The sequence below is a fragment of the Danio rerio genome, chromosome 4, assembly GCF_052040795.2.
Source record: "Danio rerio strain M-AB ecotype USA chromosome 4, GRCz13ab, whole genome shotgun sequence".
NCBI lineage: Eukaryota > Metazoa > Chordata > Actinopteri > Cypriniformes > Danionidae > Danio > Danio rerio.
The window spans coordinates 78,879,994-78,907,213 of NC_141024.2; the positions used below are offsets into that span (position 1 = coordinate 78,879,994).

The 27,220-nt window shown below is 36.1% G+C and overlaps 2 protein-coding genes and 1 long non-coding RNA gene across 21 annotated transcripts in view; 2 read left to right on the forward strand and 1 right to left on the reverse strand.

Annotated features, from left to right (window-relative positions):
* LOC137489462 (uncharacterized) overlaps positions 1-27,220 on the reverse strand; it is a 243,166-nt gene that overhangs the window by 215,691 nt on the left and 255 nt on the right. For 3 of the 12 annotated variants that reach the window (XM_087248748.1, XM_087248741.1, XM_087248734.1), the window contains exons 1-2: positions 10,573-10,611; positions 9,984-10,133 (exon numbers count right to left, since the gene is read on the reverse strand). Coding sequence is in view for 7 of the 12 variants with exons in the window: in XM_087248734.1 (XP_087104860.1) it covers positions 9,984-10,068 (85 nt within the window). In the remaining 5 variants the exon portion in view is untranslated. Of the gene's footprint in view, positions 1-362; positions 624-728; positions 830-9,983; positions 10,136-10,402; positions 10,612-27,220 lie in introns of those variants that run through there. The other 9 variants (XM_087248743.1, XM_087248735.1, XM_088650898.1 and 6 more) reach the window with 7 other exon arrangements.
* The window catches only part of LOC137489621 (uncharacterized), a 403,605-nt gene that overhangs the window by 48,489 nt on the left and 327,896 nt on the right, over positions 1-27,220 (forward strand). The window lies entirely within an intron of this gene.
* Positions 19,370-24,584, forward strand: LOC148682946 (uncharacterized). Of its 6 annotated transcripts, none has more exons than XR_015943161.1 (6): positions 19,370-19,409; positions 20,241-20,337; positions 21,462-22,150; positions 22,658-22,747; positions 22,977-23,063; positions 23,853-24,584. It is a non-coding gene; the product is annotated as an uncharacterized LOC148682946 (long non-coding RNA). The 6 variants fall into 6 exon arrangements; XR_015943160.1 differs by lacking the exon at positions 22,977-23,063 and adding an exon at positions 20,891-21,058 and having other exon boundaries at positions 23,853-24,251; XR_015943158.1 differs by lacking the exon at positions 22,977-23,063 and having other exon boundaries at positions 22,655-22,747; positions 23,853-24,583.

Consider the following 27,220-nt stretch of genomic DNA (forward strand, 5'->3'; position numbering starts at 1 on the left):
GAATGCAAGATAAAAGCACCTGGTGCTTCATTCAGTGTTCCCTTTCTGTACTCAACCACAAAGTCAAATTTTTGAAGACGAAGGGGCCAGCGGATTAAACGTGAGGTGGTCTTCGTGGAGTTCATGACCCACTGAAGAGTGGAATGATCAGTGACAATAATGAAGAGTTTTGGCTCCAGGAAATGTCTACACTTTTCGATAGCCTCTAGCAGGGGTTTTCAAACTTTTAGGACACACGCCCCCCCAAGTTTGGCCAATTTCACTCGCGCCCCCTCCCTTTTTGTCCAGCGAGCCAAAATTATAAAGCATGTGCAAACATCACTCCCATATTATTTGCTGCGTTTAAAGTGCATGTACATTACCTGATTCAGTGTGATACATGAGTCTGTTTTTGATGTACGTACACACAGAAAATGCTGCTTCACAGAGCCAAGTTGAAGCAAAAGGCAAGAGTACATCAATTTCAAGTTCCGAAAGTTCAGCATATTCTGTATCCACTGCCAGCCAGAATTCTGAGTGTGGTTAAGTCGAACAGTGTCTTCAAAGTACGGTCACTTGAAAGGTGCAGAAGGGCATCCAGCGCTTTGTAAACTTGGTTCCAATTATGCTGCTCAGAAAAATACCTATTGAAATGTGCAGACAGAGATGGCAGATGGAGAGTGATTTCCGTTTTAGTAGTATCCCGGTTAAACACATTTTCTTTGTTAAATTCATCCAAGGTCAGGAACATTTCTAGATTTTCTTGCATCCACCTGCCCTCTCCATCGCTCCAGTTTCTTCACAAAGCCCACAATTTCATCAGACATTGTTAGTAGGTTTGAACACAGGCCTTGAAGGGACAAATTAAGCGAATTAAGCCAATCAAATATGTCAGACAGGTATGTACAATCTGTGAGCCACTTAGTGTCAGTAAAACGACTCCTAAAGGAAGATCCACAATCAATTAGAAAAATCCTCAGTTCGTCATGCAATGAAAAAATACGCTGCAGGATTTTGCCTGTGGAGAGCCATCTAACCTCCTTGTGTTGACTGGTCATCGTTTGTTTTTGTCCTCTTAATGCTAATTCTTTACATCGAAAAAAGTTGACTGGCTTATCTTTTGACATTGGATGTTTCATCTGAAAGTGACGCACCAGTCTCACAGGTTTTAAACAGTCATTTGCAAGGACCTCTGAACACACAACACATTGTGGACATGGTTCGTTATTAATCGTATTGTATGTACTGTTTATCATACTTCCGTTGCTTTGATGCACACAGGCCTTTGGTTTTTGCAGTGAACGTTAATCCACTCGGTGTGGAGACCCCCGTTGATGCGGAGGGTTGGTCATCTCTTTGCTTTATTGCTTCAGAAGGGCACTCGTCATCTTTTTTGTCAGACGATTTACCAGTGTTATCTTCACCGTCATTCATTTTGAAAAGCCAGATGTCCATTTTTTGTACATGTTTTACGCGATCGCATTAACTACAAAAGGTGCCTCGTGCTTGTTAGTTAGCTGCAGGACTAATCAGATTGACTCTTGTGAACATAAAAAAACATCATATTTACTCGAGTGCACACCTCAGTTTCTCGCTCCCCCTTTTACAGGCGCTGGCGCCCCACAGTTTGAAATCCCCTGGCCTATAGTATGGCTAAACATTCCTTCCCTGTAGCTGAGTAATTAACCTCCAGTTTGGTCAGTGTTCGACTTCCATAGACAATAAATTCCTCCTGTCCTTGCGCCTTGTGTTGTGTCAACACTGCACCTACTCCTGAATCACTGGCATCGGTGGAAACCACAAAGTGGAGTCGGAGATCAGGATGTCAAAGGATGGGAGGCGATGTGAGACAAGTCTTTAATTTCTTCAATGCTTTTTGAAATTGAGGTGTCCATTGAAAAATTTGCCCTTTTTTCTTCAATAACTTCATAGGCTCTGCAATTTGAGGAAAGTTTGGCACGAACATATGGTACCACCCTGCCAATCCAAGGAATCTTTTAACGTCTTTGATGTTTTTTTAAACCGGGTAGGATTTTATCGCTTCTACTTTTATGGAATCAGCAGGAATGGCCTGAGTGTTCACCACATGTCCCAGAAATGATAATTTATGTTGGCAGAATTTACTTTTCTTCAGGTTAATGATCAGACCAGCTTAACCAGGTAACCAGGTGATGACACTTTGAAGATCTTTAAAGTGTTGGGTGACTGAGGGCGAGTATATGATGATGTCATCAATATACAAAAAACCCATTTTTCCCCGCAACTCTCCTAGGACAGACTCCATTAATTGCTGGAATGTTGCTGGGTCATTTTAAAGTCCAAAGAGCATAACTTTAAAGTGGTATAGGCCCAAGAGCAATGAACGCAGTCTTGGATTTACTTCCAGGCTTCATAGTTACCTGCCAGTACCCACTGTTGAGATCAATCGTGGAGAAGATGACAGCACCAGAGAGGGATTCCATCTCTTTCTGTGATAGAGTTCACTTTACGATAGTCCACACAGAACCTCATACTGCTATCTTTTTTGGGGACAAGGACATTAGCCGCATTTCCACTATCGGCCAGTGCGAGCCAGGGCTTTAATCGGGCCGGGCAAATAGCCCGGGAGGTTTAGAAATGAGGCCGAAATCATGTCGCGTTTCCACTGTCGGGCTAGTAGCTCACAGCGCGTCACGCAAACACCGCCCACAGTAAGTCCGCGAATCAAACGTCACACAACCCGCCCACTTCAGCGGGAATCAGGACAGGCAGATAAAGCACACCATAGAATCATCACAAAACGAAACCATTAAAATGAAGAAAACCGAAACAAACAAATGACACGTTACTGTACAGCAGTACATGAAATGTCTATACGTACAGACCTGTGTATTTCCATTCATTACATTTGTTTACTCGCCGACCGACTGTTGGCATTGTGCATCGAGTGCTCTTGCTACTAACAGAGGGAACCAACACAGAGAGCGCACACATCCATAATATAAAGCCACAGAAATTCTCCTTTATAACTCGATATGGCATGTATTTTATAACATCCTCGTTTTGATAGACGTCGTGTTAAGTGTTTTACAGCACAAGAGCGAGTAGCCTATTAAAATATAGCCATATTTGTTGCGTTCAGCAGCTATTCACTAAAGCTTCATTTAAAGTTTCATTTATAAATTTAACCACGTCATATAAAAAACATAAAAAGTTGTTTGAGGATATAGAACACATTTTGTGTTTGGACTTTCCCCCGATGCGCTTAAAGCAGCAAGCGCTGCGCAGGACTGAGTGACTGAAAAAAAGGTATAGGCTAGATTCTGCTTTCACTCACCCAAATAATGCTCTGTTTGCGCTATTTGATTAATATCATCGCATCTAAATACTTTACGTAATTTGTTAAGTTTTATGTCTTTCTGTTGTATTTATATTGTGTATTATCTCCAAAATAAATAAAGAAAAAAGCCACTCGCGGCATAACAGAGCTGTAAAGGAGCGCTCTTGCCCGGTCTCACACACACATACAGGCATCTAAACGCGCACAAACAAACATTTTAAACTTGACAAATACTTTCGAAAACCTTTACTGTTTGCTGTGTCTTTAATATGGTGTAAAGATTATTATGCGTTATTGAAACAAAGGAGGACGCAGCAAAAAATGTCACTATAAAATAAAACTACTTTATTATTTTATGCAGCAGCCTTACATTTGAAAGGGAAACATAAGGGTGATCATACGCAAAAAGACCCCAGACTATAAGGCCAGATGTTTTCTTTCCCTTATTTCTTTATTTGTTTGGTGCATGTACTCATGTGCGATCAGAAAACTGCTCGCCTCTCCTTTCACTCCGCCCCGAAGCCCCAGCTGGCCCTCCTTGGCCCAAGGTATTTGGCGGACCGAAAAATGCTGGCCGCTGCCCCCAAGAAAGCCCCGCTTTGGCCCGATTAAGCCCCGGAAGTGACACTGGAAACGTCACTGGCCTTGGCTCGCTCGCTTTAGGCGCGATAGTGGAAACGCGGCTAATGCGTGAGGCCCACGCTAAGTGTGTAGGTTCTGTGAGGCCATTCATTAGCATTTCTTTGACTTGCTTCTCTGGTGTTAAACGGTATGGACGTTGTCTGATCAGCACAGGGTAGTCAGTATACAAGCAGTGCTGTAGTACAGTTGTTCTTCCAAGCTGGGAGGTACATACTTGTGGATTCTGCAGAAGTAGATGATGTAACTGGCACTTTACTTCCAGATGCAGGTGAGATTGATCAACTAATGCTTTTTATTAGTGTCTTGTCATCCCTATTATCTGGTAACTGGAATAGACTTTGTGATGGGGGAATTGAGGTGAACAACGAAAGAGCTTGGCTTGAGTTTTTTCTGTGCACTTTTTTTCTTCTGGTGCAGGTATGTTTTTTCTGGAATGCTGGCCTGCCCAGGCTGAAAAGGATACACTTGGTTTCAGGTTGATGTGAAGGTTTAATTTCCACCAGCCACATTGATCTGTAGCCCACTGGTAAATATATAATCCAATCCTAGGATCACTGAATAAGTGAGGACTGTGGAAGGGAGGATAGCAAATAGAATAGGAAAAAACATATTGTATAGAATGACATTTGTTTTTGCCCATCCTAAAGGTATGGCGGTCTCACCATTAGCAAAGTAGAGGAGACCATGAGGCCATTGATGAAGAACATCAAGGGAAGCAAGTGCTGACCTCAAATGTTGGTGAAGTAGGGTATAGCTGGCTCCAGTGTCAATTATGGCTTTTCCAGACCAAGCTCCAATGGTGCTTGGTACAATTAGCTGTTGTGGTATGAACTCATGGGTAGGAGGATGACTTGGTTTTGCTGTAATAGTGGAGTTGAAGTTGTAACTGAGATGCTGTTGTGAGAAGGTGCAGGCCTTTGATGCTGTGTGGATATATTTTATCTCCTTCAGCAGTGGTTCTCAATATACCAATCAGGGGCGTAGATTTAGGGTGGACGGTGGGGACATGTCCCCACCAATATCCACAAACTACCAAAATGTCCCCACCAATAATTTTATTCACTTAAAAACATTGCGCTGTCAGTCTTAACCTAGACATGCCGAAAGGGTTAAATCACGTTCTCTCCTCCAGTCGCACCGCCCCCAAACACATGTGTACATTGTGATTGGCTGTGCCTTTCCCTGCTGTCATGTGAGTGGCTGCTTTCAGATCATAGTTTCAGATACAAACAGCGGCAAAACAACTGCGCGGGGGGAATTTCCCGATGTGTGAGGTGTGTGACACGCACAAGTTAGGATGGAGGTAGCATGAAGAGGTGGACATAAAGAGCTTTTTCCAACAAAAAGTGTGAGTCACATAAGCTCAAGTTCGCTACTGAATGAGTCCATGATGATAATGTCATTATGCTAGTGTTTTCACCGCTTTTACGTCCAGTCTAACGTTGAAGCAGACTAGTCTGTAAACAATATTTCCTGAAAACTAACTGCAGAATAAACACCTACATGTAAACGTATATAAACCTGCCAGTTCTACTAATCTCTTAGAGTAACATCCCCAATTTTGGTTGAAACAATTTGTCAGAAAAACTACAGCCTGTGCTCCATCTTTTAATAATACTGTGAGATGTTTAATTTGTACGAAAAATGAACGAAAATCTTTATTAAACTCTTTATCAGTTAATAAACATTATTTTAACATAACACTTTCAGGCCTGTAGCCAGCTTATTAAAAGGGGTTATTTGTTTTCTGAAAAACTGAACCTTTTTGCAGTTATTCACCTCATTTTCTGTTTAATTGAGGTTTAAATAATACATTTTAGTAACATATTAAGAACTAATTTTTGCTGGATAATCTTTTTGGATAGTTATTACAACTACACTTTTTGATGATCTATTTCCTACCATTTTGTCAAATTGCTTTATTTACATGTTTAAACTGTAAGTTTTATTACAGTTTTATAAAAAATAAAAATACTTTGAACTAGAAATTAGGACTTTAAATTCTTAGAATAAAGAAATGAAGAGTACAGATGCCAAAACCTCTAAATGCCATGTAAAATGAGCATTTTTCTCAGGCTTGTATATTTATGTTCAGTTATTTCACTTTAAAGGCAATGAAAATAACGTATTTGTCACTATAAAAGGTAAATCACTGAGTCCACACACAGGAGTTGGAGAAAATGCTCATTTTAGAAGAAAATATTAAATGGCATTTAGAGGTTTTTGCATCTAAACTCTTCAAATATTTAATATACTTATTTTTAAAGTAATTTCTTTTATCATAATTTTCTTTGGGAAATCTGTTAAAACTTGATTTAAATTAAAAACTGAAGCCTATAGGCAAATAATAAACTTGATACCAATATAAGATATACCAGGATTTCGAAGCGATGATTTGACTGACATGAAAAGTGACCAATCTCAGTCGACCTTGTCTAGTTTTGCGTTGAACGTAAGGGCGTGAGAAAGGCCTTTCTGTGTTACAGTGACAGAAAACAACAACTTAAAAACAAATGCATTATTGAAATAATGCTTTTTGGGTGTTTTTACTGTAGAGATGTCTATGTTATTCACAAGAGTAATTAAACCACGGACATCCTGCCATTTTGAAGATCTACTTATGTTTGGCTCTCTTCTTTCCGACGGAGTTTACTCGCCTCTGATCTATCACTCTTCTGAAGCCTAGTTTAATACAATCTGAGAGCATACTCACACTATGTACAGTTGCTTTTAACCGGGCCAAAGCATGCTTGTCCCCCCTCCCGTCTCCTCCGACATCCCGCACTCACATAACATTCGGGCCAGGGCACGCTTACATCATAGATGTAACTGTTCAGTAGAGAAGTGCTCTGAGAAGTGCTCTCGCTCAGCATAGTGGAGACTTCTCTAGTTATGTTGTTTTAGTCGTTTGGGATGCAGTAACACACAATCAAATATTTCGCCGAACAGATCCGCCAATTCTGACGCTCATAAACAGTCATAAAGTCCTCGTGCTGCAGGAATTAGGAGGTTTGCTGAAGGCACAGCTGTGGTGCAGTGAGGAGTTTGCATCTTTAATAAACTACAACAGTTTGTGTTCATTGAACGGTAAGAATGATTAATAAATGCATATGAAATAGTCCCTTAAAATGCACGTCTTGCTTTCAGTTTTTGGCCTAGGCGCGTTTTGCACTCACACACAAGCGTACCGCGCCAAAGCCCAAGTGAACCATGCCTGGACTGCAGTTATTGCGCAATTATTCATTTCTGCAAATGTCGCAGGTGCTTTATTTTAACACGAGAGTGCAGTCATGTACATTAATCGCCAAAGCTGGATATCCGAGCTCTTGAATAGGCTTTTTCAAATGAACTGCAAGTCCTCTCATGATCTCATCATCAAATACAATTGTGATCTCTTAGAAGTAAAAATTATTCATCTTTGCTCCTCGACTAAACTTAGTCAAAAACTATTAAGTATTTAGAATTAGATTGATGCATGACCGGTGACAATGCTAACGGACTTACTTGGCTGTATTGTGATGTGAAACTTAGCCTACCATAACTTTTAGCAAAGGTGGAACTTTGTATTTCTTTATGGCAAAAGAATTATGCTAGAAATGTTTCTGGATGAGGTATTTATGTGATTTATACATAATAGGGGTATTCTGATCTGTCTTAAAGCATCACAAAATTGTACAGACATTACAGGTCAAAGCAATCTGTTACATTTACCAAAATAAACAATATTAAAGCACTGCCTTGAGAAATGTAGTGTTGTCAGAAACCAAGTAATTATTTTTATTTTATTTTATTACTGACAGTGTTCTTGTCTTTTTTGTAAAATTATTTCAGTTTAGGATCAAGCGTAAAATAAAATATTGAATAGACAACAAGCAAATAAGAAAAACAGTGTAAAATATGTAAATAAAACCCCAAGTTTAAATATTTTCATCATATATTTTAAACATTTAAAAGCTTGAAAGTATTGTTTAAAAATGGACAAAAAGTGTCTCTATGGCCTTAAAAGTATGTGGTAGTTTTGCCAGTGCCATTAAAAATGATTCATTGTCATGTACAGAAAAAATAGACCATACTTTGTTAATGCAAATACCTATATGTAGCCTTGTGATTTAAACAATTAAACAATTTAAATAATTGTATAATTAAAAAAGGACCATAATGAAAAACTTATTTAAATATATTTTTTTTCAAAAGTAATTAACTAGTACTCAAAGTAGTTTTTTAAAGAGTAATTTGTAAAATATTAGTATAATTTACTAAAACTTGTATTATTTTAGCAGTGTATTATAACTTGAGTACAAATATTCTGTTCTCTTTTCATCTGAGATAACATCAACAAATAAACAAAAAAATGCACAAGCACATTTAGTAAAGGTGTATTATATTATAAATAAATGATTAATTGTTATATTATTATTAATAAATGGTTTTTATTTGTATAAATCAATAGACAGTTCATATGCAGTATTTTTATGAATTGCTGAAAAAACATTGCAGGTGTTCAACACATTGCATGTCAGTCTTGGCTTATTATATTAACGCTGTTTTTAGGATCTAAAAATGTATTCTTTAAAAAGCAAAAAGATTCCAATGGCGACACCTGCTGGTACGTGAAGAATATGATCAATACTGATGAACTTCACACTCAAATGTTTGCACATCATCAGCATGTTATAATCCATTTCCTAAGCAGCAAAAGTCTTTTTTAGACTAGTTTGTTGGCCAGTTGTAGTCAGTGCAATGCTAAACGTTATTGTTTCACTTTAATTTGTTTTGTCTCACATCGTCCCACAACAACATCATATAGTTTAGAAAACTGTACAATGTTTTATAACAATTATTTTTGTGTCTATTTCATTCAGCATATTTAAAATTAAGGGGATCCACGTTTTTTTGACATACTTTAAATCAGGGTTTCTACAGGTTTCACCAAGTTAAATGTAAGACTTTTTAAGACCATTATGAATGAAATTTTAGACTAAGGAATTTTTCAATTGCCGCAGATGAAAAAGATTTTTATATGTCCAAACAAAAATATTTTAATGTAAAATATTTAATAATACAATAATAAATAAATAATAATAATAATAATAACATTAAAATATTTTTTTTATATTTCTTAGCAAAAGATCATAAATATTGTGTAAAAACAAGAGAGCTCTACTTGGATCCACACACTTTTTTCCCCAAAATAAACTTTCTTTAAAATAAAAAAACAAATTAACAAATGTTTTAAAAGTTTTAAAAACTATATTAAACTAAATCTGTGCACAACAATCTGTCCAGGTCGATATCCTCACCATTATGATAAACAGAGTTAAAATGTCTTGTTGGTCATTGTATGGGTTTTGGCCAGATTGGGTAACAAAACATGAACAAAGGAAAATGAAGACTTGTTTAAAAAGATTTAAGACATACAGCACAATATTTCAGTAAATTTAAGTTTTTGTAAGGCCTAAATTTTTGATTTTGGAATTTAAGACATTTTAATACCCAGCGGAAACCCTGTTTAAACACAATAGCCCTGGTAATTAGTTATTATAATAATGTAGGTCAAACTAAGATCATATCTGTGAGAACTAGTAACAACTACAAAAACAAGTTTAAACCCATAAAGAAGTTGATAAAAAAGGGAATTGTGATCAACGTGACACATGCAAATGGAAAATACTAAGCCAACACTACCACTGTAATAGCAGATATCTTCTATGAGAATACTGTAGGTCAAATATTGTCAGCTCAGTTAAACCTTTTTAATTTTTTGTTTTTATTTATTTTATATAGCGCCAGTGCTCAAGGACACTTTACAAACAAAGAGAACAAGAAAAGCAATAGGAGACGAATAATACATAACATATGTATGACATAAATAAGAACAAGTGATGAAACTCATTCTGTCATTCAATGAGTGCTTATGTGCATTTAGGAGAACTAGGCAGTACACTCAGGGCTACAAGATGGATTTAATTTAGTATTCTTATTATTAAAATATATCTGAATGAGGATCAAATGACTGAGTTGGTCTTTAAAAATGTAAACCAACCTGTTTGTTCCTGCAGATCTTCCTGTTTGACTGTGAATGTTTCTTCAATCTTCACATCTTCACTCTCCTCTTTAATAAACGCCATCTTTATAACAGTGTGGAGATCAGTCGCTTCAGCAGGAGTTTTTCTCTGCGTTTGGACACTTTATCCTGTTTAAAAAAAAAAAAAAAACATTAAAAACGTCCTGATTAAAATAAATAAAACAATGAACAGAATCAAAATAACTTCTCTTCAATACTTGCTTAAACAGTTTCATATGAGAGTCATTAACAAAAATAAATTAAGTAAGTCTGAGCAAGACACAATGAGCTGATTAAAACTAGTACTCCACTTCTTATATATAGTGATTTATCCTTAGAATGGAATGACATTATGCTTTTTAATAAATTAAACCTTCATTAAAACACTTATTACTCACATTTCTGTTGCTTTATTCAAACAATAGCCCAAATTACTGTGAGTAAATTGTACTTCGTTGTAAAAAGGGTCAAAATAATGTCAACAGCAGGTTCCTAATTTAGCATCGGATGAAAACCCTGAAACTTTATTCAATCGCTTTATATTTATGTAAAGGTTTTAAAAACAAACCTTTCTCCAGCTGAATCAAGCGCAAGAGCGGCGCAGCCTAATGACGTCACACGCCACGCCAAAATAAAAGTCTTTTGTTTTTAGTTTGCAGTCATGACTTGTTCAAACATTTCTCTTTCTCTCTCTCTCTCTCTCTCTCTCTCTCACACACACACAATCACACAGATGTTCAGTATTTGAAGTTGATCAAAACCTTTAATCTAAACATTTTAAAACAACTTAAAAAAAAGTGCCTTTGAGACATCAAAATGAAAAAAAAAAAGTTTAAGATTTTTTAATTTAACCACATAGTTGTTGTATTATTTAGACATTAGACTGTAAGAAATGAATGTTGGTCAAGCTCCTGCACTTTTTACAATTAATCTACTAACAAAAACAGCAAACAAACCTCAAATTGTGTCAACACTGTCAAGGACAAATTCAAAGTATATCTTCATTTCAGTGTGATTAATAAATGTGTATTGTGTCCCTTTACAAACCCAACTTTATAGATTATTAAAAAAAATATTCGTAATAATGAAATATTGGACAAAACATTAATTTCCAGATAAAATATGCAATCGTTGCACATTATTTTTTAAATAAAAATCCAAGATTTAAAATATTTAGTCAAACTTTCAAACATTATTAACTGGCCCCCCTGCTGAAAAAAACAGCAAAGACCAGCATGATTTTCATGCTGGTCTATGCTGGTCAATGCTGGTTTAGCTGGTTTACCAGCTTGGTCTTGCTGGTGATGCTGGTAGACCAGCTTGGTTTTGCTGGTTGACCAGCTTGGTCTTGCTGGTAGACCAGCTTGGTCTTGCTGGTGATGCTGGTGGACCAGATTGGTCTTGCTGGTGATGCTGGTAGACCAGCTTGGTCTTGCTGGTGATGCTGGTAGACCAGCTTGGTCTTGCTGGTGAAGCTGGTAGATAAGCTTGGTCTTGCTGGTAGACCAGCTTCGGCTTGCTGGTCAGGCTAGTCTACCAGCTTGGTCTTGCTGGTTATGCTGGTAGACCAGCTTCGGCTTGCTGGTCATGCTTGTCTACCAGCTTAGTATTGCTGGTGATGCTGGTCTATGTTTGGTGGACAAGCAAGACAAAACCCAGATAGCAAATTACATCTGGCCCAGATATGGCCCACATCCCCCATTTTCTTCTGGCCCACATACCGCGCGGAATGACGGCGATGACTCAACCTGATTGTGGCTGACATAAGGATCCAAAAGTCAGCCACAACTGAACCAGATCTGGGCCATATCTCAGAAAAAGCATGGTCCATATCTGGGCCAGATGTGGCCCATACATTTTCTTAGATCTGGCCCAGCTACGGCCCATGCACATTCTCAAATCTGGCCCAGCTGCGGCCCATGCAGTTTCTCAGATCTGGCCCACATACAGCCCATGCAGTTTCTCAGATCTGGCCCAGATGCGGCCCATGCAATTTCACAGATCTGGCCCAGATCTGGTTCAGTTGCGGCTGACTTTTGGGTTAGATGTGGCTCACATCTACATTTGGTAGCTATATAAATCACATTAAAAGGAATGCTTTGTTTAAATTGCTTTATTTTAAAAAATTGCTTTAAAGGAAGCATATAAATTGATAAATACAAATATATAATTTATATAAATTATATAAATAGATGCATACAAAAAACAACAACAGATTAATCAATGCAATACAAAGAAATATATGAATTAGATAAATAAATGCATACAGAATTATCACAAATTAAATGCAAATAAATATATATAAAAGTTAAAATTAGGTAAGTGGATATACAGAATAAGAAGAACATTCAAACACAAATGTATATACAAATTAGATAGATACAGAATTAACACAGAAAATATATATATATATTATTTTATAAAATGCATATTAATTAAATTAACAAATATTTTATAACCATATAACCAGAACCAATAATTAAAAAGACATATAAAGGGCAATTCAAAAACAAGATCAGAGGCGAGGCAGGGGTCAAATAAACAAATGATAATTACAGAAACAAGATAAACAAGTACGAGTAGACAGAACAAACACAGAAATCACATATTTAACAAAAAAACATTATTTAAATAATTACAACTAAATATTTATTAGCATCTACCCAGAACCAAAAAAAAAAATAAATAAATAAAAAAAAAATAAATAAACTGAAAATCCAACAGGGCAGTTAAAGAGTGAGGTCAGGGGCGAGCAAGGGTCAAAGCCAAAAAAAACAGTCCAATGCAAAACATCCTGAAAATAGGAGAAGACAACAATTAAAAGGTGCTGTTTGCAGAGTACATGCAGGCACAACTTGATTAAAATTAAGGACTTTTAAGCACTTAAAAACACCTATTTTTATTTTTAAGACTGACAAGCAACGTATTGAACACCTGAAATGTATTCTCAGCAATACATAAAAACATCCCATAGGAACTACCTATCGATTTATAAAAAATAAAAAATAATATTAATATAATATTTCATAGTATTAAACCTATTTTAAATGTGCTAGTGAAATTATTTTTTTTTTATGTATTCGTAGATGGAAAGAGAACTGAAAATTAAATTACGTTAAATTAAAGGACTAGAGATACTATTATATTGCTAAAATAAAACAAATTTTAGTAAATAATACTAATACAGAGTAAAAGTACATGGTACTATTTTAGTTAGTTACATTTGGAAAAACAATCGGATTTTCATTACGGACCTTTTTTAAGTGTAAACTTGTTTAAATGGTTTAATTGTTTAATTACAAGACTACATAAAAAGGAATTTGCACTAACAAAGGAAGTTTATTTTAAGGAAATATATTTTAAAGCTTAGGAAGGTTTTACGTATATGATGAAAAGATGTAAAAATTTAAAATGTTGCCTTTTATTTACACATTTTACACGGTTTTTCTTGTTTGCTCATTCTGTGTCTGCCTTTACAATCTGGCAAATGTGTTGCTTAAATAACTTTTATAGTACTTGGATTTTTTTTTACATAATTATAAACAAATAACTTTACAAAAAAATATATTTTAAAAATAATAAAACAAATGATTTCATTTGAGGTATTTAAAATATATTTTTTTACATTTTCTACATTTTTCAAAGCAGTGTTTTAAGAGCCTTATTGTTTATTTTGATAAATGTAACAACAGTAGGGCTGCTCGATTTTGGGAAAAATCATAATCATGATTACTTTGGTCATAATTGAAATCACGATTATTCAAAACGATTACTGTTGAAGTCAAAATTAGTAGCACTCCTGAGAATTTTGAAAAAAAAAATTCCCAAATGATGTTTAACAGAGCAAGGAATTTTAACAGTATTTCCTCTTATATTTTTTGCTTCTGGAGAAAGGCTTTTTTATTTTTATTTTGGCTAGAATAAAAGCAAGTCTATAATATTAGCCCCCTTAAGCAATTCTCCATTTGTTGTTTGATTAATAATCATAAAAACAGGCAGCAGAAGGATCATAGCGAGCTGTCTCTTTAATAGTTTCTCTTTCGCGTCTATTTCGATTCTCAACTCGTTTGTTTATTACACAAATGATGCTTGATATTAATAATCACTAAACACTGCGTTTTGACACCTATTTGACTATTAAAGCGCTCACGTTAAGATCACTTTAGATGTCTGCGCAGACTGTAGGAAGATCTGACACTCAAAGTTTTCTCCATCAATTCATTGTCTGAAATCTTGGTAATTAGTGAAAGTACCTTTGAACTGACCGCAGATCTTGATGTAGTCTTTCTTGATCTGGTCTTCTCCACTTTCGATCCTTCCCTGGGTTCATCTTTACAAGGAACCTGCTGAATGGGAAAAAAAAAATACTTTGTGATAAAATTATATTTTATATTCAATCTGCAAATCATTTGTTGTGAAATTTGAATGACTTCCATTCAGTATATGAATAAAATAAAATTAGAATAGGAATAAAACAATAGAACTCTATAAAAAAATACTTCCTATCAAAATAAAGCAGGTGCTTTTACCTAAAGGAACTTTATTAGTATGGTTCCCTGCTTCCAGTTAGTTCAACTTCAGATACCTCTATAATCTGTACTCTGGTGCTTCATTTGGTTCTTGACTTAAGAGTAACTGGTGTCGCATTCCAGGTCCATCACAATCTGAGCTAGAAGGACAATATGACAAAAGACAAGACAAATATGAATACACATAACATACAGAATAAAACATTTAAAGATTTAGTTTACTATTCTGCCACCATTTATTCATCCTCTACTTGTTTCAAAGCAGTTTGAAGCTGTTCAACACTAAAGCAGATATTTTGAAGAATGTTAGAAACCTGTAACTATCGATATACATAGTAGGAAAAACTGGGTTTGTGTTCATTCATTTTTTTTTCAGCTTCATCCCTTTATTAATCTGGGGTCACCACAGTGGAATGAACAGCCAACTTATCCAGCATATGTTTTACGCAGCAGATACTCTTCCAGCTGCAACACATCACTGGGAAAAACCCATACACTCTCATTTACACACATTCACTGTGGACAATTTAGCTTACCCAACTCACCTGTACCGCATGTCTTGTGGGGGAAACCGGAGCACCCGGAGGAAACCCACGCCAACACGGGGAGAACATACAATCTTCACACAGAAATGCCAACTGACTCAGCCGAGGCTCGAACCAGAAACATTTTTGCTGGGAGGCAACAGAGCTATCCACTGTGCACCGCACCGCCTGAGTTTATGTTCAACAGAACAAAAAAAATATTTTGAAACAAGTGGAGGATAAAAGACGTCATTATTTTTGGGTGAACTATCCCTTTAAAATTCAAGTGTCAAGCATTAGTCTTAAAAACTTATGTATCACTACAGGAAAAATAAATCAAGTACCTCTTGTGAACAAGCAAAATCATTATGCCATTGTTTTCAATGGTTTTCCTTTACATTTTTCACTCTGAAATTATAACTTAAACATGCGATCCAAGGTAAATTAATCTACTTTTAACATAAAATAAAAAGTTAAGATAAAAATAAAAGTTACGTCAACAGACGTATTTGTTTTTCCAGCTCACCAATACTTTTAAATTTTACATTTTCAGAAAACAATTCAATAAATTACCTTGTGGAAACATTTAGACTTTTTTTCAAATTTGATTTTTTTAATAATAGATATTTTAAATAAGCTATAACCTCACACAGTGATAAAATAGCAGCAATAAATCTTGTAATATTTTAATAATAAATAAAACATAAAATATATTATTTCAGTACCCAACAACCAGTCTGACATATACAAGTTACAAAATATGTACAATATTGTACCTGGTGTGCTTGATGATGAAGTCAAACAATTAGTAATGCACTGATGTGAGAGTTGTCCTTTCCTTCAGCTTTTCTGTAACAAATTAATACAATACAATCAATTTATAAAAATATTATTTTTACTTGCCACAAAACCATTTGTTTGGACTTGATACATAAGTACAAGATTAATGGTGCAAATCAGTTTCCAGGCTGTTTTGATGTAATATAAAACACAAGATATGGTTTTTAAGCTTATTTAACACAATTGATTTTATTTTTTAACAAGGTTTAATATTTAATAACACACTTAACCTTCTTTGTTAGCTAATTAATTTCCTTCATAAGTCATTTAACACATCATGTTTCAACTGTGGATTTTTTTTTTCAAACGTTTTGGCTTTAAAAATTTTTTAATGCAGACCAGTCTCAACAGTGGCCAGCATGAACCACATAACTCTGCAAACTTTTGCTGAAACTTGATAAAACACATTAACAAGCAAATCAAGATCATTAAGATTAACGTTAACTTACCAAAAAGAGACTGTTCGTTCAGTGTTTGAGCTAAAACCAGTACAAAAGCAGAACTCGGCACCAATTACAACTGTATAAAACGGACACCATATGATTCATTCATTCAAGCTCCCGTTTCGACGCTGTTCTTCATATAACATGTCTTATTCTTCATATAACATGTCTTATTGATCATTTATTTGGGAATAACGAGCGAATAAAAGGACAAATGTAACTTAAATGAATTTGTTAAAACCCCGAGCACAATCAATTTAACAGATTACTGAACTGACGGCTGCCATCATTCTTGGCCGTTTTTAGCCATATTATCCACATATAAGTTACAGTTTTATCACTATTCAAAACAGGAGCTTTTCTAAAAAATAAAAACATTACCTGACGACAAATATCTCACAAATATGATTTTAAAATAATAACTTACCCGATATAAAGAAGAAGATGAAATGGCGGACTTGACTTCACTTCCTCGTTAGAAAAAAATAACCGTCATTCACGAGGCTCCGCCCACTCCACCGTAATGCAATGATGAAGCGAAACACATATTCGCCACCAGGGGGCAGTTTTATGATTATGTTTTTAAATAAATAAATAAATATATATATATATATATATATATATATATATATATATATATATATATATATATATATATATATATATATATATAGGGTAAGGGTAATTAGGCAAGTTATTATTTATATATATATGTAAATATACCAACTACCACCCAGATAGCATACAGTTCTGGGCCACATCTGGGCCAACTAAGGCACATATGGCTCACTTCTGGCAATGGCAGGAGACATATGGGCCAGATGTGGCCCGTATGTGTCACACCGGGTGTAGTGTGAGTTGTGGCCTGCTGTATGTGGGCCAGATGTGGCCCGTGTGTGACACCCCGGGTGTAGTGTGAGTTGTGGCCTGCCGTATGTGGGCCAGATATGGCCCGTGTGTGTCACACCGGGTGTAGTGTGAGTTGTGGCCTGCTGTATGTGGGCCAGATGTGGCCCGTGTGTGACACATCGGGTGTAGTGCATGTTGTGTATTTTTAGTTCCGGTTTAACTTTAAATTAACGGGAGCCTTTGAAGTGGTTACAAATTATTAGAAATTGAAAATCAAAGTTAATTTGTCTTTCTAAGTCTGTACACTTTCATTTTATGAAGTAGAAAATAGAAAATAAATATTGTAAATTAATGTAATGTGATGCAAGGATTTACATTTTTCCGATTGGCTACTTCTGCCTGTGGACTGCATACCTAATGAGTGGGAGGGGCTTGCTGCTCAAACAAAACACAGACTCTGATGTGAAGCAACAGCAGTTCTGTGTTTCCTGTGTTTTATAAACATTATTGTCCCTCATCAGGCAGTGAGAGCGCTACACCTTCTCTGAAAATAATAACATTGCATGTTCTAAATAAGACTTTCTGAGATTGAAAATGTTTCTTTAGGTTATTAAGAATAGGAATAAGCTATTGCTTATCAGGGAAAGTATATGTTTGTCACATATTAATTCAGTTTATTTCCTCAATAATGGATTTATTTTTACTTTAAGGCTGCTATGAATATAAATTTATATTATCTGTTATATGTAAATGTTCCAGCATGAGTAAAAATTTTTTTTTTCATATTACCTGGTATATCTATAAATGTCTATAAATGCAATGAGTTTTATCATTTATTATGTTTTGATCCATTAATGTTTTGTTCAGTTCCATTTGAATGAATTAAGACAGTGTTCTACCGCCACCTACTGGGTGGATTTAATTTGCTATTAGTACTACTTTTTAACGAACAATTTTACAAATGAATTCATAATCTAATAATGCTGAATTAAAGTGCTGTTTTCTTGGTGTTATTTTTTGCAATTCTACATTTTTATAATGATTTTGTTTGATTAAATGCCACATACAACATTGTTCTTTTTTTATTTAATTTGAATATTAAATAGACATAAATGTTTTGTTTATGAATAAAATAACTATATAGAAAAAAATGTCAGAGAACTGAGCAGTAGAATGTGAATAACATGAATGTGTTCGTAAATAAACTGATCTTTGTAAACAAAACAAAGTTTTATTTACTTATTCTACAGAACACAAAAAATGATCAAAATAAATCTGACCAATTTTAACGTGCAAACCTAACCCCGCTCCTAACCCGACCCCTCACTTTGATGTCACTAGCTCTATTTGAGTGCATTGTTTCTGACATTGCATGTCAAACTGTGTGTCTCAGCTTGCATATGCAAGTCTGCAATCAGATACTAATGCTTCTGCAACACAGCCCTGAGGGTACAATCCTCAGTGCAGGGAAACACCACACATTATCTTAATCACAAACTACAGCAAATTTAGTTTATCCAAAATTCACTTATACTGCAAATTTTTGCACTATGGAAGAAACTGGAAACCAACAGAAACAACATGCACACTCAACATAGAAAGGCCCAAAAGTCTATCCTGGTTCTGAGTGTGTGCACCTGTAACAGCGTCAACAAATTTTATAGACAATATGCTATCAATAAGCATGTTAATTAGCAATTAGTTGATTGTAAATATATCTTAAAGTGTTATAGTTTTTATATAACAAGCTACTGAATATTAAAAATAACATATTACATAACAGAGCAAGGACATGTTCACAGTATGTCTGATAATATTTTTTCTTCTGGAGAAAGTCTTCGACTAGAATAAAAGCAGTTTTTAATTTTTTTTTAAAGTGTTTTAAGGTCAAAATTATTAACCCCTTCAAGCTATATATTTTTTCGACAGTTTCAGAACAAATCATTGTTATAAAATAACTTGCCTAATTACCCTTACCCTAATATATATATATATATATATATATATATATATATATATATATATATATATATATATATATATATATATATATATTTATTTACTTATTTAAAAACATAATCATAAACTGCCCCCTGGTGGCGAATATGTGTTTCGCTTCATCCTTGCATTACGGTGGAGTGGGCGGAGCCTCGTGAATGACGGTTAATTTTTTCAAACGAGGAAGTCAAGTCCGCCATTTCATCTTCTTCTTTTTATCGGGTAAGTTATTATTTTAAAATCATATTTGTGAGATATTTGTCGTCAGGTAATGTTTTTATTTGTTAGAAAAGCCCCTGTTTTGAATAGTGATAAAACTGTAACTTATATGTGGATAATATGGCTAAAAACGGCTAAGAATGATGGCCGCCGTCAGTTCAGTAATCTGTTAAGTTGATTGTGCTCGGGGTTTTAACAAATTCATTTAAGTTACAATTGTCCTTTTACGCTCGTCATTCCCAATTAAATGATTAATAAGACGTGTTATATGAAGAACAGCGTCGAAACGGGAGCTTGAATGAATGAATCATATGCTGTCCGTTTTATACAGTTGTAATAGGTGCCGAGTTCTGCTTTTGTACTGGTTTTAGTTCAAACACTGAACGAACAGTCTCTTTTTGGTAACGTTAATCCTAATGATCTTGATTTGCTTGTTAATGTGTTTTATCAAGTTTCAGCAAAAGTTTGCAGAGTTATGTGGTTCATGCTGGCCACTGTTGAGACTGGTCTGCATTAAAAAAAATTTAAAGCCAAAACGTTTGAAAAAAAATCCACAGTTGAAACATGATGTGTTAAATGACTTATGAAGGAAATTAATTAGCTAAAAAAGAAGGCTAAGTGTGTTATGAAATATTAAACCTTGTTAAAAAATAAAATCAATTGTGTTAAATAAGCTTAAAATCCATATCTTATGTTTTATATTACTTTAAAACAGCCTGGAAACTGAATTGCACCATTAATCTTGTACATATGTATCAAGTACAAACAAATGGTTTTGTGGCAAGTAAAAATAATATTTTTATAAATTGATTGTATTGTATTAATTTGTTACAGAAAAGAAAGGAATCATGCAAGGATGCAAGCTGAAGGAAAGGACAACTCTCACATCAGTGCATTACTAATTGTTTTACTTCATCATCAAGCACACCAGGTACAATATTGTACATATTTTGTAACTTGTATATGTCAGACTGGTTGTTGGGAACTGAAATAATATATTTTATGTTTTATTTATTATTAAAATATTACAAGATTTATTGCTGCTATTTTATCACTGTGTGAGGTTATAGCTTATTTAAAATATCTATTATTAAAAAAATCATATTTTAAAGAAAGTCTAAATGTTTCCACAAGGTAATTTATTGAATTGTTTTCTGAAAATGTAAAATTTGACAGTATTGGTGAGCTGGAAAAACACAGTCTGTTGACGTAACTTTAAAGTAGATTAATTTACCTTGGATCGCATGTTTAAGTTATAATTTCAGAGTGAAAAATGTAAAAGAAAACCATTGAAAACAATGGCATAATGATTTTGCTTGTTCACAAGAGGTACTTGATTTATTTTTCCTGTAGTGATACATAAGTTTTTAAAGACTAATGCTTGACACAAAAATTTAAAGGGATAGTTCACCCAAAAATAATGACGTCTTTTATCCTCCACTTGTTTCAAAATATTTTTTTTGTTCTGTTGAACATAAACTCAGGTGGTGCGGTGCACAGTGGATAGCTCTGTTGCCTCCCAGCAAAAATGTTTCTGGTTCGAGCCTCGGCTGGGTCAGTTGGCATTTCTGTGTGAAGTTTGTATGTTCTCCCCGTGTTGGCGTGGGTTTCCTCCGGGTGCTCCTGTTTCCCCCACAAGACATGCGGTACAGGTGAATTGTGTAAGCTAAATTGTCCTTAGTTAATGTGTGTAAATGAGAGTGTATGGGTTTTTCCCAGTGATGTGTTGCAGCTGGAAGAGTATCTGCTGCGTAAAACATGCTGGATAAGTTGACTGTTCATTCCACTTCGGTGACCCCAGATTAATAAAGGGATGAAGCTGAAAAAAAAATGAATGAACACAAACCCAGTTTTTCCTACTATGTTAATCAATAGTTACAGGTTTCTAACATTCTTCAAAATATCTGCTTTAGTGTTTAACAGATTCAAACTGCTTTGAAACAAGTAGAGGATGAATAAATGGTGGCAGAATAGTAAACTATATCTTTAAATGTTTTATTCTGTATGTTATGTGTATTCACATTTGTCTTGTCTTTTGTCATATTGTCCTTCTAGCTCAGATTGTGATGGACCTGGAATGCGACACCAGTTACTCTTAAAGCCTGATTTATACTTCTGCGTCAGGGGACCGGCGTAACCAACGGCGCATGCAACGCGCGTGGCTGTGCATTTATACTTCTGCGCGCTGTCTCTGTCGGTCTGCATTAACACTTCCGAAACGCTAGTTGGCAGTGAGGTGTAAATGTTCCTCTGTGTCGAGTTTCTTCGCTACTTTTTTGCTTTTCCTGAACACTTCCGGGATGTACAAGTGGCTCAAACTCGCTCATTTTGAGGCAGGAACCGGTGGACGTACAACAACTTTAACTATGAGGTAAACACAAAACAAAACTTTCCATCCGGAGCTCCTTCACGGTACTCCACACTTGTAAACAATCGCTCGCTTACATTCGCGCTGCTCTCGGTCCCGCCCAGACTCGTCAGCGCTACCAAGCCGACCAATCACAGAGCTTACGCTAGGCGTCGTTGCGACGTGTAGTTAAATTTTTTGAGAAGTGCACATCAGTGACGGCGACGGCCACATCGAAGGGCTATGCGTCAGCGCCATAGCATACGCCGGCGTTTGACGCAGAAGTATAAATCAGCCTTAAGTCAAGAACCAAATGAAGCACCAGAGTACAGATTATGGAGGTATCTGAAGTTGAACTAACTGGAAGCAGGGAACCATACTAATAAAGTTCCTTAAGGTAAAAGCACCTGCTTTATTTTGATAGGAAGTATTTTTTTATAGAGTTCTATTGTTTTATTCCTATTCTAATTTTATTTTCTTCATATACTGAATGGAAGTCATTCAAATTTCACAACAAATGATTTGCAGATTGAATATAAAATATAATGACATTTTAATGCATTATTTCTTTTGGTTATTCTTTACATCTATATATGGGCAAGTATTTAATCAATGAAAATAATTTTTAACAACTTAACTAAACAAATTACTCTGTTGGACCCTAGCAAAATCCTCAAACTAACACACACTCTTGTGAATGCATTCTCACATTCATACACTCAAAAACACACATTCATACAACAGTCTGTCTCAGTCTGACTCACACACAACATCCTCTCTCACAGATTTTTCTAGCAAACCTCCACCACTAGCTTGTCCTTTTATGCTGCTTTTATTTCAAACATTTTATAGCATGATATAGTCCAGGTTTTTATCACTAAGTATTTTTTTTTCCATTCAGCAGTTTCCTTGTAAAGATGAACCCAGGGAAGGATCGAAAGTGGAGAAGACCAGATCAAGAAAGACTACATCAAGATCTGCGGTCAGTTCAAAGGTACTTTCACTAATTACCAAGATTTCAGACTATGAATTGATGGAGAAAACTTTGAGTGTCAGATCTTCCTACATCGCCTAGCAAAAATTCTTCCCAGTGTCTTGTAGTAGAAGTGATGCAGTCAATCGAGTTTACATTATTTCGTAAATTGCTTTCTGATTTAATAAAAAATATATTAACCAAACTTGATTAATGTAACAATTTTGATGAAAAGGGCATGTTTTACTAGAGCTTTTAGCACAAAGGCACCCCCAACTTGGAATATTGCTGTGTCTGACGTCACGGGGTTGGTATGCTGGAAAAGTTTTTGAATGAGGTATTTGTATGATTTATACATAGTCTGTCTTAAAGCGTAACTAAATTGTACAGGCATTACAGGTCAAAGCAATCTGTTGTTACATTTATCAAAATAAACAATAAGGCTCTTAAAACACTGCTTTGAAAAATGTAGAAAATGTAAAAAAAATATTTCAAATATTTTATAATATTAATAATATTATAAGGAAGTATAAAACCTTCCTAAGCTTGAAAATATACTAAACTTCCTTAAAGGAAATAAACTTCCTTTGTTAGTGCAAATTCCTTTTTATGTAGTCTTGTAATTAAACAATTAAACCATTCAAACAAGTTTACACTTAAAAAAGGTCCGTAATGAAAATCCGATTTTTTTTTCCAAATGTAACTAGCTAAAATAGTACCATGTACTTTTACTCTGTATTAGTATTATTTACTAAAATCTGTTTTATTTTAGCAATATAATAGTATTTCTAGTCCTTTAATTTAATGTAATTTAATTTTCAGTTCTCTTTCCATCTACAAAAACATTAAAAAAATAATTTCACAAGCACATTTAAAATAGGTTTAATACTATGAAATATTATATTAATATTATTTTTTATTTTTTATAAATCGATAGGTAGTTCCTATGGAATGTTTTTATGTATTGCTGAGAATACATTTCAGGTGTTCAATACGTTGCTTGTCAGTCTTAAAAATAAAAATAGGTGCTTAAAAAAGTGCTTAAAAGTCCTTAATTTTAATCGAGTTGTGCCTGTATATACTCTGCAAACAGCACCTTTTAATTGTTGTCTTCTCCGATTTTCAGGATGTTTTGCATTGGACTGTTTTTTTTGGCTTTGACCCTTGCTTGCCCCTGACCTCACTCTTGGACTGCCCTGTTGGATTTTCAGTTTATTTAATTTTTTAAAAAAAATTTGGTTCTGGGTAGATGCTAATAAATATTTAATTGTAATTATTTAATGTAAATCAAAGGCGGCAACACCAAGGCTCCAAAAATACAAATTTATTAAATTAAAAAGGCTGACACAGAGCGTGTAACGTTTCGAGCCGCCGGCTCTTCATCAGACAAATTCTTTTTCGTTGTAATTTTTTAAATAATATGTTTTTGTTAAATATTCGATTTCTGTGTTTGTTCTGTCTACTCGTACTTGTTTATCTTGTCTCTGTAATTATCATTTGTTAATTTAATTAATATGCATTTTATAAAAAAAATATATATATATATTTTCTGTGTTTTTTTTTTCTGTATCTATTTATCTAATTTGTATATACATTTGTGTTTGTATGTTCTTCTTATTCTGTATATCCACTTACCTAATTTTAACTTTTATATTTATTTATTTGCATTTAATTTGTGATAATTCTGTATGCATTTATTTATCTAATTCATATATTTATATGTATTGCATTGATCAATCTGTTGTTGTTTTTTTTTTGTATGCATCTATTAATATAATTTATATAAATTCTATATTTGTATTTATCAATTTATATGCTTCCTTTAAAGCAATTTTTTAAATAAAGCAATTTAAACTAAGCATTCCTTTTAATGTGATTTATATAGCTACCAAATGTAGATGTCAGCCACATCTAACCCAAAAGTCAGCCGCAACTGAACAAGATCTGGGCCAGATCTGTGAAATTGCATGGGCCGCATCTGGGCCAGATCTGAGAAACTGCATGGGCCGCAGCTGGGCCAGATTTCAGAATTTGCATGGGCCGCAGCTGGGCCAGATCTAAGAAAATGTATGGGCCACATCTGGCCCAGATATGGACCAAGCTTTTTCTGAGATATGGTCCAGATCTGGTTCAGTTGTGGCTGACTTTGGATCCTTATGACAGCCACAATCAGGTTGAGTCATCGCCGTCATTCCGCGCGGTATGTGGGCCATATCTGGGCCAGATGTAATTTGCTATCAGTGACCAGCATGGTATTGCTGGTCACTATCAGCGCCAGCATCCCAGCTGCATCTCATGCTGGTGACCAGCATCCCAGCACCAGCATTCCATGCTGGTCATCAGCATAGCACCCAAATCCCAGCAAGACCAGTATATGTTGTGTTTTGGTGCTGGTGACCAGCATGGGATTGCTGGTCACTAGCATACCAGCGCCAGCATCCCAGCAGCATCTCATACTGGTGACCAGTATCCCAGCACCAGCATTTCATGCTGGTCACCAGCATAGCACCCAAATCCCAGCAAGACCAGCATATGTTGTGTTTTGGTGCTGGTGACCAGCATGGGATTGCTGGTCACTAGCATCCCAGCGCCAGCATCCCAGCAGCATCTCATACTGGTGACCAGCATCCCAGCACCAGCATTTCATGCTGGTCACCAGCATAGCACCCAAATTCCAGCAAGACCAGCATATGTTGTGTTTTGGTGCTGGTGACCAGCATGGGATGCTGGTGACCAGCATGGGATTGCTGGTCACTAGCATATTACCAGCGCCAGCATCCCAGCAGCATCTCATACTGGTGACCAGCATCCCAGCACCAGCATAGCACCCAAATCCCAGCAAGACCAGCATATGTTGTGTTTTGGTGCTGGTGACCAGCATGGGATTGCTGGTCACTAGCATACCAGCGCCAGCATCCCAGCAGCATCTCATACTGGTGACCAGCATCCCAGCACCAGCATTTCATGCTGGTCACCAGCATAGCATCCAAATCCCAGCAAGACCAGCATATGTTGTGTTTTGGTGCTGGTGACCAGCATGGGATGCTGGTGACCAGCATGGGATTGCTGGTCACTAGCATATTACCAGCGCCAGCATCCCAGCAGCATCTCATACTGGTGACCAGCATCCCAGCACCAGCATAGCACCCAAATCCCAGCAAGACCAGCATATGTTGTGTTTTGGTGCTGGTGACCAGCATGGGATTGCTGGTCACTAGCATACCAGCGCCAGCATCCCAGCAGCATCTCATACTGGTGACCAGCATCCCAGCACCAGCATTTCATGCTGGTCACCAGCATAGCATCCAAATCCCAGCAAGACCAGCATATGTTGTGTTTTGGTGCTGGTGACCAGCATGGGATGCTGGTGACCAGCATGGGATTGCTGGTCACTAGCATATTACCAGCGCCAGCATCCCAGCAGCATCTCATACTGGTGACCAGCATCCCAGCACCAGCATAGCACCCAAATCCCAGCAAGACCAGCATATGTTGTGTTTTGGTGCTGGTGACCAGCAAGGGATGCTGGTGACCAGCATGGGATTGCTGGTCACTAGCATACCAGCGCCAGCATCCCAGCAGCATCTCATACTGGTGACCAGCATCCCAGCACCAGCAATTCATGCTGGTCACCAGCATAGCACCCAAATCCCAGCAAGACCAGCATATGTTGTGTTTTGGTGCTGGTGACCAGCATGGGATGCTGGTGACCAGCATGGGATTGCTGGTCACTAGCATACCAGCGCCAGCATCCCAGCAGCATTTCATACTGGTGACCAGCATCCCAGCACCAGCATTTCATGCTGGTCACCAGCATAGCACCCAAATCCCAGCAAGACCAGCATATGTTGTGTTTTGGTGCTGGTGACCAGCATGGGATGCTGGTGCTTGTATGCTGGCCACCAGCATAGCAGCAGCATCCTATGCTGGTCACCAGCATCACAGCACCAGCATCCCATGCTGGTCACCAGCATAATACCAGCATCACAGCACCAGCATCCCATGGTCACCACAGCATAACACCAGCATCCCATGCTGGTCACCAGCATAGCACCAGCATCTCATGCTGGTCATCACAGCATTACACCAGCATCACAGCACCAGCATCCCATGCTGGTTATCAGCATACCAGCACCAGCATCCCATGCTGGTCACCAGCATACCAGCACCAAAACACAACATATGCTGGTCTTGCTGGTGACCAGCAATGCTGGTCTATGCTGGTTTTTTCAGCAGGGACTATAGAAGTAAAGTTGGTTTTATATTCACACATTCAGACTTTCCCCTTAATAATATAATTTCATAAAAGTATTATTTGCAAACTCTAAACAGTAAAATCATATTAGCAGCAAATGACTATCAAAGTACAACATTGTTCACAGTCAAATAAACAGTGTTAATGTTGAATTCAAGTCATACTGGCAGGCTAACTCTGATGACATATTCAAAGTAACATGGTAAACAATATAGAGACTTCTAAATGAACAAATGTGT